We start from the raw sequence: 20820 nt of genomic DNA, 5'->3' as shown, positions 1-20820 counted from the left end.
GGTTGGCAAGTATGATATACTCTGATGATTAACTAGTGTGATGACTGTATTATGCTGTTTGTATATATTTGTACCATGAATTGATTAACGTGGACCCCGACTTAGACAAGTTGAAAAGTTATTCGGGTGTTACCATTTAATGGTCAATTTTACACAATACGTACTGAACTGTGCAATCTACTAATAAAAGTATCAATCAATCACCTCATCCCAGGATGCAGAGACGTTGATGATCTCCAGTTCTGTGGTGGTCAGGTTGTAGTCCAGAACGCTGTACTCCTCCTTCATCAAGAACTCCTGAACGACATACATTTGTATTTTTACAGGAAGCTGCTGACGAGGCGGTATTGCGGATCCCGTGACCCACCTCTATCTTCTTGACCAGCGCCAGCGTGTCGTACCACATCTGGATGGACCCCGGCAGCTGCCGCGTCAGCGTCATGCGCAGCACCATGCAGTAGGAGGCGGTGGTGAAGATACGGCGCAGGATGATGCCTTTGCTGAGCGCGTGCGGCACAATGGCCGACACCACCACCAAGATGGCGGAGAAGAAGTAAGCGGCACTGTAGAAGTAACGCAAGGATCCGATCTTTCTGGTCAGGGTCATTTCATCCCTGAAGAGGAAGAGGAGCCAAGGTCACGGTCAGACTTTTTCATTTAGGCTAACCATGTTAGCATGATGCTAATGATGTCTTTACTGTCTGATGTTCTTGATGATGGTCTCCATCACGTCCTCCCAGCCGTACGCCTTCACTGAGTGGATGTTCTCCACAATCTCTGAGGTGAGAGCCAAGCGGCGGCTGATCATCCCCGCACGCTTCACTCTTTTTCACCACAGGAGGATAGTTTGATATTAACGAGCAATTGTGGCATTCGTCTCGCCTGCATTAGTCATGAGATGTATTGTTAGCTATATAATTAATTTGCTGAGTCAGCTGAATTACAAAGCAAAGATACATGGTATAATCTATTTCAGGGGTGTTCCCATCTGATATACAAACCCCGTTTCAATATGAGTTGGGAAATTGTGTTAGATGTAAATATAAACGGAATACTATGATTTGCAAATCCTTTTCAACCCATATTCAGTTGAATATGCTACAAAGATATGGGTAACATACACATCTGTGAAGGCACCATTAATGCTGAAAGGTCCATACAGGTTTTAGAGCAACATATGTTGTCATCCAAGCAACGTTATCATGGACGCCCCTGCTTATTTCAGCAAGACAATGCCAAGCCACGTGTTACAACAGCGTGGTTTTGTAAAAAAAATAGTGCTGGTACTTTCCTGGCCCGCCTGCATTCCAGACCTGTCTCCCATCAAAAATGTGTGGCACATTATGAAGCGTAAAATACGACAGCGGAGACCCCGGACTGTTGAACGACTGAAGCTCTACATAAAACAAGAATGGGAAAGAATTCCACTTTCAAAGCTTCAACAATTAGTTTCCTCAGTTCCCAAACGTTTATTGAGTGTTGTTAAAAGAAAAGGTGATGTAACACAGTGGTGAACATGTCCTTCCCCAACTACTTTGGCACGTGTTGCAGCCATGAAATTCTAAGGTATTTATTATTGGCAAAAAAAAAAAAATTATGATTTTGAACATCAAATATCTTGTCTTTGTAGTGCATTCAATTGAATATGGGTTGAAAAGGATTTGCAAATCATTGTATTCTAATTATCTAACACTATTTCCCAACTCATGTGGAAACAGGGATTGTAGATACCAGTCCCCGAAACACAGGTATCAGACTTTATGGGCCTGCTCCAAAAACACCGGATATAAGCTGTCTGTTCCATTTTCGCTAACACCGCTACTTGCTAGCTTAGAGGACAAGACCAGGGTATTCAACTAAATGGTAAAGACTGCTTCCTGACGCCGAGGAAAAACTGAAATTAATGCATACTGGCAAAAAATACTCACAAGTACAGATGTGTTCCCAATTCACTACTTTTTTGGCACCGACTGAATCACATCGCTTCTAACGATCACCGATTCACGAAAAATCCAAGGGTGTCATGATACGGTACCTGGGTTTCATGTGACATCACAACAGGTTGCCAACTCACTTGGGGTCTGAGCGATCACTCCAGCAGCACTGAGAGCAGACTCAGACAAACTACCGCTCGGTAATGTTGACATTTTACACGCCGACAAAGAAATTGACTCAAAAAAACCGCTCCAACGTAGGTAAAGCACCAGCTTGATACTAATTGGCTTTGCTACTGATTAGCACTAGCGCTTTTGCATGGCAATTTCAACACCTTCAAATGTACTGATGAAAACTACAACTAAGATGGACGTTACAATCAAACAGCTAGTGAGTAATAAGTACAATACTTACAGTATTAACACTTTTTATGCCTCAGCAAAAAAAAAAACGTACAATAAACTATACACTACCGCCGACTAATGGCTTGGGCTTGCAACTGTAATTGCAACTTAATGTAATAATATACTCACAATACAACAAGACATAACTAATAGACAGCAGTTATCATGAACTTATTTTTAAATTTTACAATAAAAAAGTGAAATTTTATTATGAAAATAAAATAAATATTTTAACGCACATAAAATGTACCCAACGTCGGTACCGTTGAACACCGGTATCAGTTTCAAAGTAGTGGGAATTGGTACTGTATTGGTTCAAATGTTAACAGTACTCACAAATGCAAGAAAAAAAGATACAAAAACTAAAAAGTATGCAGTCCACTCCACATGCCGCTATAGCACAACTCCACACGGTGCTATAGCACCACTCTACACGCCGCTTTAACACCATTTTACACGCCGCTTTAACACCACTCTACACGCCGCTTTAACACCATTTTATACGCCGCTTCAACACCATTTTACACGCCGCTTTAACACCACTCTACATGCCGCTTTAACACCATTTTACACGCCGCTTTAACACCATTTTATACGCCGCTTTAGCACCATTTTACACGCCGCTTTAACACCATTCTACACGCCGCTTTAGCGAGCACTCCACGTGCCGCTTTAGCGCCACTCCACACGCCGCTATTCACCGCTCCACACGCCACTTTAACATCATTCTACACGCCGCTTTAACACCATTCTACACACCGCTTTAGCGCCACTCCACATGCCGCTTTAGCGCCACTCCACACGCCGTTATAGCACAACTCCCCACGCCGCTTTAACACCATTCTACACACCGCTTTAGCGCCACTCCACATGCCACTTTAACATCATTCTACACGCCGCTATGGCACAACTCCCCACGCCGCTTTAACACCATTCTACACGCCACTTTAGCACAACTCCACACGCCGCTTTGGCACAATTCCACACGCCGCTTTAGCACTTTAATCCATGCAGAATCTACGCGATCATAACAATGGATCACTTGATTTAGTCCGCGCTACAGAATAGGTTCAAGTATGAATGATTTGTGCTGGATCAATATCAGTATCGTACACATCATCAGTGAAGTCACCAGAACAGGTGCAAGCAGAAAACTGGACTGTTGATACATTTTGTACATTAAAAATGTGGACCAAGCTCAGCTAAACATGTTAGCTTTGTGTTACAGTAGTGTCATCTTTATTGATACATCTCATTATTCATCAATTCATGTAATTTTTACAATATAAAAACTGGGCCAGGGGCCGAGAATGTGCAAAGGTGACAAGGCAACGTAGTGTGAGCGCTTTCCCACCTGTGAGGTCCCATCTTCTGGGAGAGGCAGGCCTGGATGATGCCCAGCAGGGTGAGCGATGCCAGCGCACAGAAGCCGTTCACCTCGATCAGCTCCCAAATCAGACCCACGCACAGGATACACTGCAGGGGCGTGATCCACACAAAGTGGGCCAGACCCAGGCTCTACAGGACACACAGAGCGCTTCAAGCGGACTCAACCATAAAGAGTGGCAGGCAGTTCTATTACGTGCGGCTGCCGTCCATTAGAAGAAAATAATACATTTGATACACTTTAACTGTCTCTGTAATTAAAGAATATTAGAGTGAAACTACAAAATTCACATAGAAAATTAGATGAGCCTACTATGTGAATGGTAAATGGGTTGTACTTGTATAGCGCTTTTCTACCCCTTTTTAAGGAGCCCAAAGTGCTTTGACAGTAATTCCACATTCGCCCATTCACACAAACAATCACACACACTGACGGCGGGAGCTGCCATGCAAGGCGCTCACCAGGCCCCATCAGGAGCAAGGGTGAAGTGTCTTGCCCAAGGACACAACGGACGTGACTAGGATGGTAGAAGAGCAATGTCAAAAGGCAACTGTTGCGTTTCATTCCGTAGAAAATCTTTTGCCCAGACGGCCTTTTCAATAAAAGGACCACAACTATGGAACTCTTTACCTGACACTTTGAAAAGCATATCTGCACTTGTCACTTTCAAAAAACAAACAAAATTATGGCTAGTTGGGCAGCAGTCGTGTTCCCATGTTTAGTTTTTACTAATTTTTACTAATTAGTTTTTTATCTAGTCTGCACTTTGTGTTGTTATTATTATTATTGGCTTTTATGTAGTTTTCACTTTGTCTATATTATTTCTATTATCATTATTACCGACTCATTTTTGCCTTATTATTTTTATTTTCCTGTTTTAATGATGTTGGATCGGTGTTGCTGTTGTTGTAGGGGACATGTGTTGTAAATTAGCTTTTGGTACAAACATTATGATGCATACGTTGGATAACTGTTTCAGATGTCTATGTTTTTTGTATCTGTCCCTTTTTTAAAAAACCTCAATAATAATAACGTGGGGATTGAACCAGTAACCCTCAGATTACTGGCACAGTCACTCTACCAACTTCGCCACGCCGTCCCCTGTGCCCGGGTTTGATTGTTATGAAGGGAACCGTTAGCATGCTTACAGAATGGAGACTTGCCTCAAAACTCAATCATTTTAGGTTAAAATTAGAGATGTCCGATAATGGCCTTTTTGCCGATATCCAATAATCTGATATTGTCCAACTCTTAATTACCCATACCGATATCAACCGATACCGATATATACAGTAGTGGAATTAACACATTATTATGCCTATTTTTTTTGTGATGCCCCGCTGGATGCATTAAACAATGTAACCGGGTTTTCCAAAATAAATCAACTGAATTTATGGAAAGAAATGCCAACATGGCACTGCCATATTTATTATTGAAGTCAAAAAGTGTATTATTTTTTTAACATGCTCCCTGAGAGAGCATGAGGATGTTGAGGGGGGAAGGGGTTAGCGGGGGTATATATTTTAGCGTACATGAAGAGTTAGTGCTGCAAGGGATTCGGGGTATTTGTTATGTTGCGTTACGGTGCGGGTGTTCTCCCGAAATGTGTTTGTCATTCTTATTTGGTGTGGGTTCACAGTGTGGCGCATATTTGTAACAGTGTTAAAGTTGATTATACGGCCACCCTCAGTGTGACCTGTATGGCTGTTGACCAAGTATGCTTTCATTCACTTATGTGTGTATAAAAGCAGCATACATTATGTGACTAGGCCGGCAAGCAAAGGAAGTGCCTTTGCGCTTTATTGCCGCTCTGTACTTCTCCTGACGTCCGTGGACCACTCAGTACAGCGGCGTTTTAAAAAGTCCTAAATTTTACTTATTGAAACCGATACCGATAACTTCGAAAACCGATACCGATCATTTCCGATATTACATTTTAAAGCATTTATCGTCTGATCATATCGGCAGTCTGATATTATCGGACGTCTTTAGTTAAAATGGATCAAAATGTGCTACAATATGAGCATAAAATGTTGGCAAGCTAATGTTAGCATGATAACTTCAGAAAATTAAGCATACTTCTAAATATCATAAACATTGATTTTTAGCTGTACAGGAACTACATTTCCAAAAATTCGTGCATAAAATATTATCATGCTAACATAAGAGAAGTGTGCATACTTCTATGCTGCCTAGTACCAAAATCCATGATTTACGGTTAAAACAAAATTGCCTAGAATGCTAGTATAATGGGTTAGTGTGCTAATGTTAGCAGGATGACATAGGCATAGTACCAAAATGGATACATGGATGATACAGCAGAGGATTGGGAGAATGTCATGTGGTCAGATGAAACCAAAATAGAACTTTTTAGAAGAAGAACTAGAAAATTCCTGGGGTAATTTTAATGGGCCTGCTATATGTGCTGTGAACCTCCGAGCCAAGGTTGATTTAAGCTAATAATTTAGCATACAATGTTAGCATGCTAACATAAGCGTGTTATAATTATAGCTGTTAACATATTTGCAAGATGGAGACAAGTCTCAAAGTCCATGAATTGTAGGTTTAAACAAGATTAGCTAAAATGGTAGCATTAAAAGTTTGCATGCTAACATAAACTCAGTTACGATACTTCTAAGATGGTGTCAAATATCAAAAGCCATGCTTTTTAGTTTCAAATAAAATGCTAACATTAGTGAAGTGAGTTTTTAGTTTCAAATAAAATGCTAACATTAGTGAAGTGAGCATACCTGTAAGATAGCAGCACTTTTTAAAAGTCGTGAATTTTAGGTTTAAAAGAATAAAAGTAGCTAAATGTTAGCATGCTAACATAGGATAAATTATACTTCTAAGACGGTGTCAAGTATCAAAAGTGATGTTTTTTAGGTGTGAATGAATTAAATTAGCTAAAAATGTTAGCATTAAAACGTTAGCATGCTAAAATAGGATAAGTTATCATACTTCTAAGTGGTATCAAGTATCAAAAGTCATGATTTTTGCGTTCAAACTAATGCAAAAGGCCATTGTAAAGGTGCGGTAAGGCAGTGGTTCTCAAATGGGGGTACGCGTACCCCTGGGGGTACTTGAAGGTATGCCCAGGGGTACGTGAGATTTTTTTAAAATATTCTAAAAATAGCAACAATTCAAAAATCCTTTATAAATATATTTATTGAATAATAATTCCAACAAAATATGATTGTAAGTTCATAAACTGTGAAAAGAAATGCAACAATGCAATATTCAGTGTTGACAGCTAGATTTTTGTGGACATGTTCCATAAATATTGATTTTAATGATTTCTTTTTTTGTGAAGAAATGTTTAGAATTAAGTTGATGAATCCAGATTGATCTCTATTACAATCCCCAAAGAGGGCACTTTAAGTTGATGATTACTTCTTTGTGTAGAAATATTTATTTATAATTGAATCACTTGTTTATTTTTCAACAAGTTTTTAGCTATTTTTGTATTTTTTTCCCCAAATATTTCAAGAAAGACCACTACAAATGAGCAATATTTTGCAGTGTTATACAATTTAATAAATCAGAAACTGATGACATTGTGCTGTATTTTACTTCCTTATCTCTTTTTTTCAACCCAAAATGATTTGCTCTGATTAGGGGGTACTTGAATTAAAAAAAAATGTTCACGGGGGTAAATCACGGAAAAAAAGTTGAGAACCACTGCGGTAGGGTACCTAATTAATGGGTCCATTGGGGGTATTTTCCCGTAATAGCGTTGCCGTGGTAAGACAAAATGTTCCCAAAATAAAATAGCGCTGTAGCCACCGTCGAGACCATTCCATCGATGTAAGATGTGTCGGGGTTCCTTGGCCGGTTCGTCCCGTATTAAACGCCACAGAATAAGATAAAGAAGAATGAAGTATAAGTCCGAGCAATATTAATATGGGCTGCTTGCCCATAATAACAAACACTTCAGATAAGGTGTTGCTCTTCTTAGAAGTCTCAGGTTCAGCATTTGTGTGAAACTTACAGCCACACACACTAAGGACAGTCCGATGCTAATTGTCTCAAATGGAGTGACAGAGTGTTTCCACATTCAACATCTCCCTGAGAGCTCTCGCTTGGACCCTCCAGCTTTGTTGTTGCATAACCACGGAACGTGTTTTAGGCTCCTGCACCACACAAAAGCTGTGTGTGTGTGTGTGTGTGTGTGTGTGTGTGTGTGTGTGTGTGTGTGGCCAATAATGTTTGGTTGTGTATCTCACCTCATCCAGCTTGTTGAGGTGGGCCGACATCAGACTCACCAGCTGACCCGTGCTGATTTTATCCAAGACCCTGCTGGACAGCTTGAGGGTCTGAAAGAAGACAGCACATGTCAAAGGTGAGGCGTCCCTGCAAGTACAGCATTAGGCCCCGCCCCCCCCTTCAGGACTGTTTGTTCAGTTGAAGACGGTGCTGACTAATTGCTGGATAGTTATTTATCTAAAGCAGCTGGGTGTTTTGTTCCTGTGATGCCCGTCTTATCGCCCGCTGGAGCTCTACGGCCAAAACACATTCTGCCACTTTCTGTGGACACAACATGAAACGATAGGAAAATCCTGCCTTTGACTTTTGATGGACGCTCTCAGAGAGCGCCTCACTTGAAAGGGAACTGCACGTATAGCTCGTTTGGTAGAGTGGCCGTGCCAGCAACTTGAGGGTCGCGGGTTCGATTCCCGCTTCTGCCATCCTAGTCACTGCTGTTGTGTCCTTGGGCAAGACACTTTACCCACCTGCTCCCAGTGCCACCCACATTGGTTTAAATGTAACTTAGATATTGGGTTTCACTATGTAAAGCGCTTTGAGTCACTCGAGAAAAGCGCTATATAAATATAATTCACTTCACTTCACTATTTTTGGTCCATCATTCACAATCGTTAAAGAGAGACAAGAGCACATCTTTTACGCATTCTAATTTGTAATATTCGGTATGTCTAGGTGCTAATGGCCTCGTGGTTAGATTGTCCGCCCTGAGCATACTTGCCAACCCTCCCGGATTTTCCGGGAGACTCCCAAAATTCAGCGTCTCCCCGAAAACCCCGACTAATTTTCTCCCGAAAATCTCCCGAAATTCAAGCGGAGCTGGAGGCCGCGCCCCCTCCAGCTCCATGCGGACCTGAGTGACGTGTATAAAGAGTGTGTCTGCCCAATGACGTTATAACTGTAGAATGATCGAGGGCGAGTTCTTGGTTTCTTATGTGGGTTAATTGTTAGGCAGTTTCATTAACATCCTCCCAGCGCGGTAAAACAACACACAACAACAGCAGTCACTGTAAAGCAGTTTGTCTCCCGTAAACAGCAATGTTGTGACACTCTTAAACAGGACAATACTGCCAACAACTGTACATGCATATGGTTAGAAAAACAAGGATGGACAATTCAACCCTTAACTCAACAATGAGTAGATGACTGTTATGTGTGTGTAAATAAATGAACACTGAAATTCAAGTATTTATTTTATATATATATGTATATATATATATATATATATATATATATGTATATATATATATATATATATATATAATAAAATAAAAAGAATAAATATATGTATAGCTAGAATTCACTGAAAGTCAAGTATTTGTTATATATATATATATATATATATATATATATGGTGAATCTAGCGGTAAATATACTCCTCCCCTCTTAACCACGCCCCGCCCCCGACCAGACCCCCCACCTCCCGAAATCGGAGGTCTCAAGGTTGGCAAATATGGCCCTGAGATCGGTAGGTTGTGAGTTCAAACCCCGGCCGAGTCATACCAAAGACTATAAAAAAATGGGACCCATTGCCTCCCTGCTTGGCACTCAGCATCAAGGGGTTGTGTATTTGGGGTTAAATCACCATAAATGATTCCCGGGCGCAGAACCTCTGCTGCCCACTGCTCCCCTCACCTCCCAGGGGGTGATCAAGGGGATGGGTCAAATGCAGAGGACAAATTTCACCACACCTAGTGTGTGTGTGACAATCATTGGAACATTATCACCAGACCTATGTAAGCGTCAATATATACCTTGATGTTGCAGAACATTTCCGAACTCTAAAAGGGTGAATTTGGCGATTTAAACGCCTTTCAATTGTTCGCCTGTCGGAGCGATGACCTTTCACCCGTGACGTTACAACAGGAAGCAATCCGCCATTTTCTCAACCACATTACACACACCAAGTCAAATCAGCTCTGTTATTTTCCGTTTTTTCGACTGTTTTCCGTACCTTGGAGACATCATGCCTCGTCGGTGTGTTCTCGGAGGGTGTAACAACACGAAGAGGGACAGATTCAAGTTGACTTACATGGAGTGTGCATCGATTAGCACGGCATGCTAATCAATGCTAACATGCTATTTAGGCTAGCTGTATGTACATATTGCATCGTTATGCCTCATCCAGCCTTTCCCTCCACCCACATTTAATGCCAAACAAACCCATACCAATCGACGGATTCAAGTTTCACCAGTGTCAAAAGATGCGAAAGTCCCTCGTTTGTTCTGCACATTTTACCGACGATAGCGATGCTACGACAGAGATGTGTGGATATCCTTCGACACTCAATGCAGATGCATTTCCAACGATAATGTCAACGAAATCACAAAGGTGAGTTTTGTTGATGTTATTGACTTATAATAAGACATATTTGTGGTCACGGCTTGACTGTCAGCTAACCAATGCTAAAATTCTATTTAGGCTAGCTGTATGTACATTTGTAGCTATATTTGCATCCAGCCTTTCCCTCCACCCACATTTAATGCCAAACAAACACTTACCAATTGACGGATTTAAGTTGCTCCTGTGGTCAAAAGATGCAATCGTTGGTTAGAAGGCGATCGCCGAATTCCTCCTCGTTGCCTTTGTCTGTCGTGATATGGCTCAATAGCTTCATTTTTTTCTTCAATTTTGTTTTCGCTATCTGCCTCCACACTCCAACCATCCGTTTCAATACATGCGTAATCTGTTGAATCGCTTAAGCCGCTGAAATCCAAGTCTGAATCCGCGCTAATGTCGCTATATCTTTCTGTTCTATCCGCCATGTTTGTTTGTATTGGCGTCACGCAGTGACGTCACAGGAAAATGGACGGGTGGATTTACAGATAGCGAAAATCAGGCACTTTAAAGCCTTTTTTCGGGATATTCCATGATGGGTAAAATAAAAATAAAAAACTTTGAAAAATAAAATAAGCCACTCGGAACTGATTTTTATTGGTTTTAACCCTTCTGGAATTGTGATAATGTTCCCCTTTAAAAATCATCCAAAAAGTGGCAACACTACTCCATTTACATGTCGTGACCTAAATACTAACAAGTATTAGCAATATTGTTATAAGTGCTAAAACGGAGTAACTACTCTCACAGAGCGCTAATTGGCTTATGCTGCTATATTGACATATTGAGCGGCTGCATCGCCTCTGAGTTGGTGTATGTTAATTCTAGATTAGAAATCATGCTTCTTGGGGGGCGGTATAGCTCGGTTGGTAGAGCGGCCGTGCCAGCAACTTGAGGGTTGCAGGTTCGATCCCCGCTTGCACCATCCTAGTCACTGCCGTTGTGTCCTTGGGCAAGACACTTTACCCACCTGCTCCCAGTGCCACTCACATTGGTTTAAATGTAAAAATTAGATATTGGGTTTCACTATGTAAAGCGCTTTGAGTCACTTGGAGAAAAGCGCTATATAAATATAATTCACTGCACTTCACACTTCTCACTCGGATAGTAGAAGGCTTTTGACGTAAACCCACCAGTTGGCCAATTTAGACCCAGAGATGGCGATAAAGACACGCAAAGATGCGGCATAGCTCGGTTGGTAGAGTGGCCGTGCCAGTAACTTGAGGGTTGCAGGTTTGATTCCCGCTTCCGCCATTCTAGTCACTGCCGTTGTCTCCTTGGGCAAGGCACTTTACCCACCTGCTCCCAGTGCCACCCACACTGGTTTAAATGTAACTTAGATATTGGGTTTCACTATGTAAAGCGCTTTGAGTCACTAAAGAAAAGCGCTATATAAATATAATTCAATTCACTTCACTTGTTTGCGCACATTTTTTTTTTTACCTTTTGCAAGGATTATGGTTTATTCTTCATGTAAACGGAAAGATATAAACATGTAATCTGTTGGCATTCCAGTGAGGGAAGACATTGTACAGTAAGTGATTGTTATGGTAAATGGGTTGTACTTGTATAGCGCTTTTCTACGCCATTTCCACATTCACCCATTCACACACTGATGGCAGGAGCTGCCATGCCCGGCGCTAACCAAGACCCATAAGGAGCAAGGGTGAAGTGTCTTGCTCAAGGACACCACGGACGTGACTAGGATGGTAGAAGGTGGGGATTGAACCCCTAACCCTCAGATTGCTGGCACAGCCACTCTCCCAACTTCGCCGCGCCGTTTTACAATGTTTATTGTCTCTCATGAAGTCTGACATAATTAAAGGTGTTATTGTCGAAGAAAATGTCATGTTCATGTTATGGGGAAGATAAAAACATCCCATCAGTCTTTATCCCAGTGAGAGCAGACATTGTACAGTAAGTGGTAGTTTTATTATGTTTGTATATCTTGTCTCGCGCTTAGCAATACTGCTACATGATGCTTAGTGTTTGACTACAGCTGCATTTGTTTAGCTTCTAAAACTTGTAGCTCCACCTCCTTATATTCAGGATCAAAAATAGTCGCTCATCAAGTCTGCCAAGATTAGTAGTCTTGTTGTTGTTGAAGGTAAAGGGAACGTTGTGATGTGTCTGTGTAATTATTACTTATAATAATCAAAATATTTAAATATTACGTTATTATGAATTTTACTACATTACATATATACTTAGTGTGTATATAAAACCTCGATGGAGGCTTTTGGATGTTTTTAGAGCGCTTTGTAGGCAGAATCGAGCGACTCCTATTAGCTCCATTGTTAGCTGACTTTTGCTAATGTTTATTTATAGAATACAATAGACTTTATTGTCATTATATTTGCATATAACGAGATTAAAGACTCCAACTTAAGGTGCGGTTGTGGGAACAAATATGGGGTAAAATAAATAACACAAGAGGTAATAAATAATCAGACTACTATCCAATAAAAATAACAAGCAATCCTGTACCATATACAAAACACTGTAGAAATACAAAATACTGTGCAATATACAGAACAAGACAAGAGTACCGAAGTAATAAATAACAATCAGTGTTAATTAAGTGTAAATTATGGTTTAGAATGCATAAACCAAGGAAAACATGTGTCTTGTTTTACATAAAGATTGTGAATGACAGATACCGTTCCAAAAAAAAGTGTGATTCAACTCTAACAACATATTTATGTTTACATTGCGAAAGCTTTTTCTGAGAAAATGACATTCTAACACCATCAATGAATACGATTTGCTGTCGTGAGGGTCCAGGAAAAGAATTCATCTGCTCACCTTCTTGTAGATGAGACTGAAGAGCGCGATGCGGATCTGCATGCCCAGGTGATGCAGGCCAAAGATGGCTGGCTGCAGCAGCAGGAAGCGAGCGGTGAAGAGCAGGCACAGGCCCAGTGCCAGGAAGTAGCCCTGGTTCCGCTCGGGGGCGTGGAACGGGTCAAAGGAGGCGATGATGCGACCCAGAAGCTGAGGCTGCACTGTCTTGGAGGCTTCCTACGAAAAGTGAGCACACAGCAAACATCCTTCAAAAACATGCATCAATGTTCATGATTGTAGTTCATCTACTGGACTCTTCAGGTACAGCAAAATCCAATTTCATGTGGTCATTTCTCTGGCAACAAAGGATGGATATAAAGAGGAGGATGGTTCTTGTCCAGCTAAGTGTTGTTCTTCTTACACAGTCTACATTCAAGTGACTCTTTGCAACCTTCACGCTTCTGCTAACTGTGTTGTTAGCATTATTATATCATGCTGCACTCTTGCTGCTTTCAGCTCTTAAAATCGGCCACACCTAACACACACACACTTGTATTTGTTACCTTATTGAGACCTCTGAAAAATGCCTACCTCTTTAGGACCAACCTTTCTAGATATATAAAGATTTGTATTTACAACATTTAAAATATATACATACAGTGCAAATATAAAACAAGTAAGCTTTTAGTAAAGTTGTTTTTTTTCTAATTGTTTTTTTAATCTTCATTATTTACTTCAAGTTATTACAGTATATCTCAATATCATATATATATATATATATATATATTATATGTTTTTAAAACTTCATTATTTACTTCAAGTCATTACAGTATGTGTCTATAGCCATATTTTTTTATTAATTTTGGTCCAGATGGGGTGTATTTCAATTTCTTACACACACTTGTTATTACATATGTTGGCCAGAGGGGGAGCACTGCAAATTTTTACGCACACTTGTTATTTCATATGTTGACCAGAGGGGGATCTCTTTCAAAACCGACACATAGTCAATTTGAAAAATCCCTTCCTTTTTGGGACCACCCTAATTTTGATAGATTTCACCAACATGGGTGCAAATAAGACATTGTCTTTTAGATGCAATGGTTTTCCATATTGCGACCAAATTTCTGTATTGTGATTTATGTCCTAACTTGTCCACCGGTCCTCATATGGAAGGTACTTTTCCTTGTTGATGTCTCAAGAAGGATTGAAATACAATTCTCTCTCTCTCTCTCTCTCTTCCCCCCCCCCCCACACACACACGTTCTTGTATTTCTTACCTTCTTGAGACCTGAGAAAAATGCCTACCTCTTTTGGACCACTCTTTCTAAATATAGAAAGATTTTTATTTACAACATTAATAATATATAAATGCTATGCAAATATAAAAAGGTACGCTTTTAGTTATTTATTTTGTCAATTTTTTTATTTGTAATTGGCTTTAATTTTCATTATTTACTTCAAGTTATTACAGTATGTGTCTATATCCGGCGCATTTCAATGTCTTACACACACTTGTTATTACATATGTTGGCCAGAGGGGGAGCACTTCAAATTTTTTATATACACTTGTTATTTCATATGTTCATATGTTGACCAGAGGGGGAGCACTTATAAAACCAACACAGTCAATTTGAAAAATCCCTCCTTTTTGGGACCACCCTCATTTTGAAAGATTTCACGACCAGGGGTGCAAATGAGACATTCTCTATTAGATGCAATGTTTTCCTTATTGGGAGCATGACTTATGTCCTAACTTGTTCACACCTCCTCCTATGGAAGCTACTTTGCCTTGTCGACGTCTCAAGAAGGGTAGAAATACACGAACACAGCTAATGATAGCGACTTATCCAAGTTTAACTTGTAACGTTAGCTGTCATTGAATGTTTATTCTGTCATAAAAACAACATGGATGCAAATTGTTAGCTGCTTCTCTTGAGTGTACGAGAGTGTACGTCACCTACACACACACAATCATACACACGCACGCGTGTGCACACGCACACATACATACAAGTTAAACTAAAAAATTCTCCTTGCGCTAACACTTAGCAATCGATGTAACTTTTGTACGTCTACAGACGTCGGTGCATTTTAACGTTTGTCCTTTTAACATCAGGAGGTGTGTTGGTGGCGCCAGATGACAGAAAAAGCACGATGATGCAGCAAAGAAGAAGTAGATGAGCAGACTCACCCCAAAGTAGAGCAGGACTCCATAGAAAGCAAACGGGCCGATGAAGCAGCGCGCTAGCGCCCGCATCAGTCTGGGTTTGTTCTTGGCCGACACCTCTCTGTCCCATTCTCTGCAGGACCACAGGACAGCAGCTGTAAGTGTCCTCCTGCACCACAATCTACCTTTTAGCAGAAACCTTTCCACAAGATGAATGATGCGGACACGTTTGTTACTGGATAGTCTCTAACAAGCTTCTGCCGTGGAGACTTTGTATGTGTAAAAACTATTTGACACTTGTTTATATTGACAAATGTCACATTTTATTGTTCAATTGATATGACCTATGTCTAGCTTGGGTGCTATTGTGTGCTTAGCTGTTGTGTAGCTGCTAGCTCCTAGTAGCCTATAACCGAGCATGTTTACCTTTTGTAAATGACTTTAGTAAAATGGAAGCAAATGTGTGTGTTTTTGGAGGACATTTAGATGTTAACTGGCTGTCCAGCTTTGCACAAGTAAACATGCTGCTTGTATCGCACATGATATCACACACAAGTAAACACTCTGCAGGACTGTTTGTATTGCACATGATATCACGCACAAGTAAACACTCTGCAGGACTGCTCGTTTCGCACATGATATCACACACAAGTAAACACTGCAGGACTGCTCGTATTGCACAAGATATCATACAGGAGTAAATATGCTGCAGGACTGCTTGTATCGCACATGATATCACACACAAGTAAACACTGCCGGACTGCTTGTATCGCACATGATATCACACACAAGTAAACACACTGCATGACTGCTTCTATTGCACGAGACATCACACACAAGTAGACACGCTGCAGGACTGCTTGTATCGCACTTGATATCACACATAAGTAAACATGCTGCAGGACTGCTTGCTTTGCACATGATATCACACATAAGTAAACACGCTGCAGGACTGCTTACATCGCACATGATATCACACATAAGTAAACACGCTGCAGAACTGCTAGTATCGCACTTTATATCACACAAACACGCTGCAGGACTGCTTGTATCGCACATGATATCACCCACAAGTAAACACGCTGCAGGACTGCTTGTATCGCACAGGATATCACACACAAGTAAACAGGCTGCAGGACTGCTTGTATCGCATATTATATCACCCACAAGTAAACACGCTGCAGGACTTTTTGTATCGCACATGATATCACCCACAAGTAAACACGCTGCAGGAAGGCTTGTATCGCACATGATGTCACACACAAGTAAACACGATGCAGGACTGCTTGCATCGCACATGATATCACACATAAGTAAACACGCTGCAGGACTGCTTGTATCGCACTTGATATCACACATAAGTAAACACACCGCAGGACTGCTTGTATCGCATATGATATCACCCACAAGTAAACACTCTGCGGGACTGCTTATATTGCACATGATATCACACACAAGGAAACAATCTGCACGACTGCTTGTATCGCACATGATAATACACACAAGTAAACACGCTGCAGGACTGCTTGTATCGCACATGATATCACACATAAGTAAACAATCTGCACGACTGCTTGTATTGCACATGATATCACACATAAGTAAACATGCTGCTGGACTGCTTGCTTTGCACATAACATCACACACAAGTAAACCATTTGCAGGACTGCTTGTAACACAAATGATATCACACATACGCAAAAACGCTGCAGGATTGCTTCTATTGGACATGATATCACACATAAGTAAACACCCTGCAGAACCGCTTGTATCGAACACGATATCACAGGTACCGGGAATCTCCAGCGCGTTCAAGGCATTATGAATTCTATTTCCTAGCAGGATATATTAGCTGCAAATGTCATGAAGTCAACCCCCACACAATTTTGGTGTTTTAGCAAGTAGGACATTTATTCCGTATTTTGTTTATAGTCATATCAAATAAAGATGCATTAAATAGACAAATGCAACTTGAATTACAACATTATATTTTGTAACATACCAACACGCTGCAGAACTGCTTGTATCGCACGTGATATCACACACAAGTAAACACGCTGCAGAACTGCTTGTATCGCACGCGATATCACACACAAGTAAACACGCTGCAGAACTGCTTGTATCGCACGCGATATCACACACAAGTAAACACGCTGCAGAACTGCTTGTACGGCACATGACAGACATTTTACACGCTCGCACATGCTATCACATTTTTTTTTGCCGATATTGGAGCGATTTGTGATATTAATTTTGGATGGGCAAACTCTTATTTTTAGAATGTTGTAACTTGTGGGTACTTGAAGGAGGCAGCTGCACATGAGGCAAGAGTATTGAAAAGATTGGCGCATTGCCAACCAGCGATGGGATGAAATTCCTCAGGAACGCTAGCGGAAGCTGTTGTCTGGCTATGCATCAGCAGCAGATCATAACAACCACAATCATTTGGAGGGGGTATATTTACGTGTTTACATATGTATGCGCACATATATATATATATATATATATATATATATATATATATATATATATATATAAATATGTATATATATATATATATATATATAAATATATATATATACATACAGTTGTGATCAAAATTATTCAACCCCCCACACAATTTTGGTGTTTTAGCAAGTAGGACATTTATTCCGTATTTTGTTTATAGTCATATCAAATAAAGATGCATTAAATAGACAAATGCAACTTGAATTACAACATTATATTTTGTAACATACCAAACTGTCATTTCTCTTAATATCTCATTGACAAAATTATTCAACCCCTTGAACATCATAACTCTTAAGAACAGAATTTGAATAAGGTCTTTTCAATCATGTGTTGAAAACACCTGTAGATGTGATTAGAACCATAACGAGGAACAATTAAACTGATTGAAAAAGACTGTGACGCTCAGCTTCTTGTAGATGGTCAATGGTGTATTTGCAACATGGTGAAGTCCAGGGAGTGGTCAAAGAAGTCAAGAGAGGAGGTCATTTCTCTTCATAAGAAAGGATATGGATATAAGAAAATAGCAAAGACATTACACATTCCAAGAGACACAGTTGGGAGCATAATTCACAAGTTTAAAACTAAAGGCACAGTGGAAACACTACCTGGGCGTGGTAGAAAGAGGATGCTGTGTCCGGTATTTGAAGCGTACAGTGGTGAAAAACCCCCGGGTAACAGCTGAGGAACTACAACAGGACATTGCAGAGGGGGGAACGCAGGTTTCATCCCAGACAATAAGGCGCGCACTACGAGATGAAGGCCTCTATGCCAGAACTCCCAGGCGCACCCCACTTCTGACTACCAGGCACAAGTAAAATAGACTCCAGTATGCCAAAAATCATCTGGACAAACCCCAAAGGTTTTGGGAAACTGTTCTATGGAGTGATGAGACAAAACTGGAACTCTTTGGGCCTATGAATCAACGTTATGTCTGGAGGAGAAAAAATGAAGCTTACAAAGAGAAGAACACCTTGCCTACTGTTAAGCATGGTGGGGGGGTCAATCATGCTCTGGGGCTGTTTCTCTGCCTCAGTTACCGGGAATCTCCAGCGCGTTCAAGGCACTATGAATTATATTTCCTAGCAGGATATATTAGCTGCAAATGTCATGAAGTCAGTGGCGAAGCTGAGGCTTCGGAGACGTTGGATCTTCCAACAGGACAACGATCCCAAGCATACCTCCAAATCAACATCAGAGTGGTTGCAGTAGAAGGGCTGGAAGACTCTGGAGTGGCCTTCACAGTCGCCAGACCTAAATCCTATAGAAAAGCTGTGGTGGGACTTGAAGAAGGCAGTTGCCCAAGAATATGAATGAACTGGAGGCCTTTGCCCAAGAGGAATGGGCTAAAATACCTGTAGATGGTTGCAAGAAGCTTGTGTCCGGTTATGTATCACCTTTGAAGGATGTCATTACTGCCAAAGGGTGTTCTACTAAGTACTAAATATGCATGTAACTAGGGGGTTGAATCATTATGTCAATGAGATATTGAGAAAAATGTCCTTTTTTGGTATTTTGTAAAATACAGTGTTACAATGTAAGTTGCATTTGTCTATTTGACTATAAACAAAATACGGAATATATGTCCAACTTGCTAAAACACCAAAATTGTGTGGGGGTTGAATAATTTTGATCACAACTGTATGTATGTATGTATATATATATATCTATATGTATATATATATATATATATATATATATATATATATCTATATATATAGATGTAGATATATATAGATATCTATATATATCTATATATATATTTATCTATATATATAGATATATATATATATATAGATATATATAGTCTACAGCCGAGTATTTTTACATTTTGTAAAAGACTTTGGTAAAATGGAAGATTATGTGTGTTTTTTAGAAGGCATTTAGAAGGCTGTCCAGCTTTTCACAAGTAAACATGCTGCTTGTATCGCACATGATATCACACACAAGTAAACACACTGCAGGACTGCTTGTATCCCACATGATATCACACACAAGTAAACACTCTGCAGGACTGCTTGTAACGCTAATGATATCACACACAAGTAAACACGGCAGGACTGTTTGTATGGCACACAATATCACTCGCAAGTAAACAGGCTGCAGGACTGCTGATAACGCTAATGATAACACACACAAGTAAACACGGCAGGACTGTTTGTATGGCACACAATATCACTCGCAAGTAAACACTCTGCAGGACTGCTTGTAACGCTAATGATATCACACACAAGTAAACACTCTGCAGGATTGCTTGTATCGCACATGATATCACACACAAGTAAACACTCTGCGGGACTGCTGATAACGCTAATGATAACACACACAAGTAAACACTCTGCAGGACTGCTTGTATCACACAAGATATCACACACAAGTAAACACTCTGCAGGACAGCTTGTATCGCACATGATATCACACACAAGTAAACACGGCAGGACTGTTTGTATGGCACACAATATCACTCGCAAGTAAACAGGCTGCAGGACTGCTTGCGTTGCACATGATATCACACACAAGTATACACTCTGCAGAACTGCTTGTATCGCTAATGATATCACACACAAGTAAACACTCTTCAGGACTGCTTGTATCGCACATGATATCACACACAAGTAAACACTGCAGGGCTGCTCGTATTGCACAAGATATCATACACGAGTAAATACGCTGCAGGACTGCTTGTATCGCAAGTTATATCACACACAACTAAACACTGCAGGACTGCTTGTATTGCATGTGATATCACACACAAGTAAACACTCTGCAGGACTGCTTGTATTGCACATGATATCACGCACAAGTAAACACTGCAGGATTGCTTGTTTTGCACATGATATCACACACAAGTAAACACGCTGCAGGACTGCTTGTATCGCACATGATATCACACACACAAGTAAACACTCTGCAGAACACTTGTAACGCTAATGATATCACACACAACTAAACACTATGCAGGACTGCCTGTATCACACAAGAGATCACACACAAGTAATCACTCTGCAGGACTGCTTGTACTGCACATGAT

The 20820-nt window shown here is 40.5% G+C and overlaps 1 protein-coding gene and 1 long non-coding RNA gene across 3 annotated transcripts in view; one reads left to right on the top strand and one right to left on the bottom strand.

Moving 5' to 3' along the window:
- The window catches only part of LOC133549155 (uncharacterized), a 32180-nt gene extending 31404 nt beyond the window's left edge, over positions 1-776 (top strand). The window contains exon 4 of the long non-coding RNA XR_009806036.1: positions 327-776. This is a non-coding gene — a long non-coding RNA (uncharacterized LOC133549155). The remainder of the gene's footprint in view (positions 1-326) is intronic.
- Positions 1-20820, bottom strand: part of cftr (CF transmembrane conductance regulator) — a 104815-nt gene that overhangs the window by 77007 nt on the left and 6988 nt on the right. For both annotated transcript variants that reach the window (XM_061894313.1, XM_061894314.1), the window contains exons 3-9: positions 15306-15414; positions 13133-13348; positions 7953-8042; positions 3694-3857; positions 699-824; positions 368-614; positions 205-297 (exon numbers count right to left, since the gene is read on the bottom strand). In XM_061894313.1, coding sequence (XP_061750297.1) covers positions 205-297; positions 368-614; positions 699-824; positions 3694-3857; positions 7953-8042; positions 13133-13348; positions 15306-15414 — 1045 coding nt within the window. The remainder of the gene's footprint in view (positions 1-204; positions 298-367; positions 615-698; positions 825-3693; positions 3858-7952; positions 8043-13132; positions 13349-15305; positions 15415-20820) is intronic.

The sequence above is a fragment of the Nerophis ophidion genome, linkage group LG03, assembly GCF_033978795.1.
Source record: "Nerophis ophidion isolate RoL-2023_Sa linkage group LG03, RoL_Noph_v1.0, whole genome shotgun sequence".
Classification (NCBI taxonomy): domain Eukaryota; kingdom Metazoa; phylum Chordata; class Actinopteri; order Syngnathiformes; family Syngnathidae; genus Nerophis; species Nerophis ophidion.
Note: the sequence above shows the minus strand (reverse complement) of the source record. Positions and strands in the feature narration are given on the sequence as shown.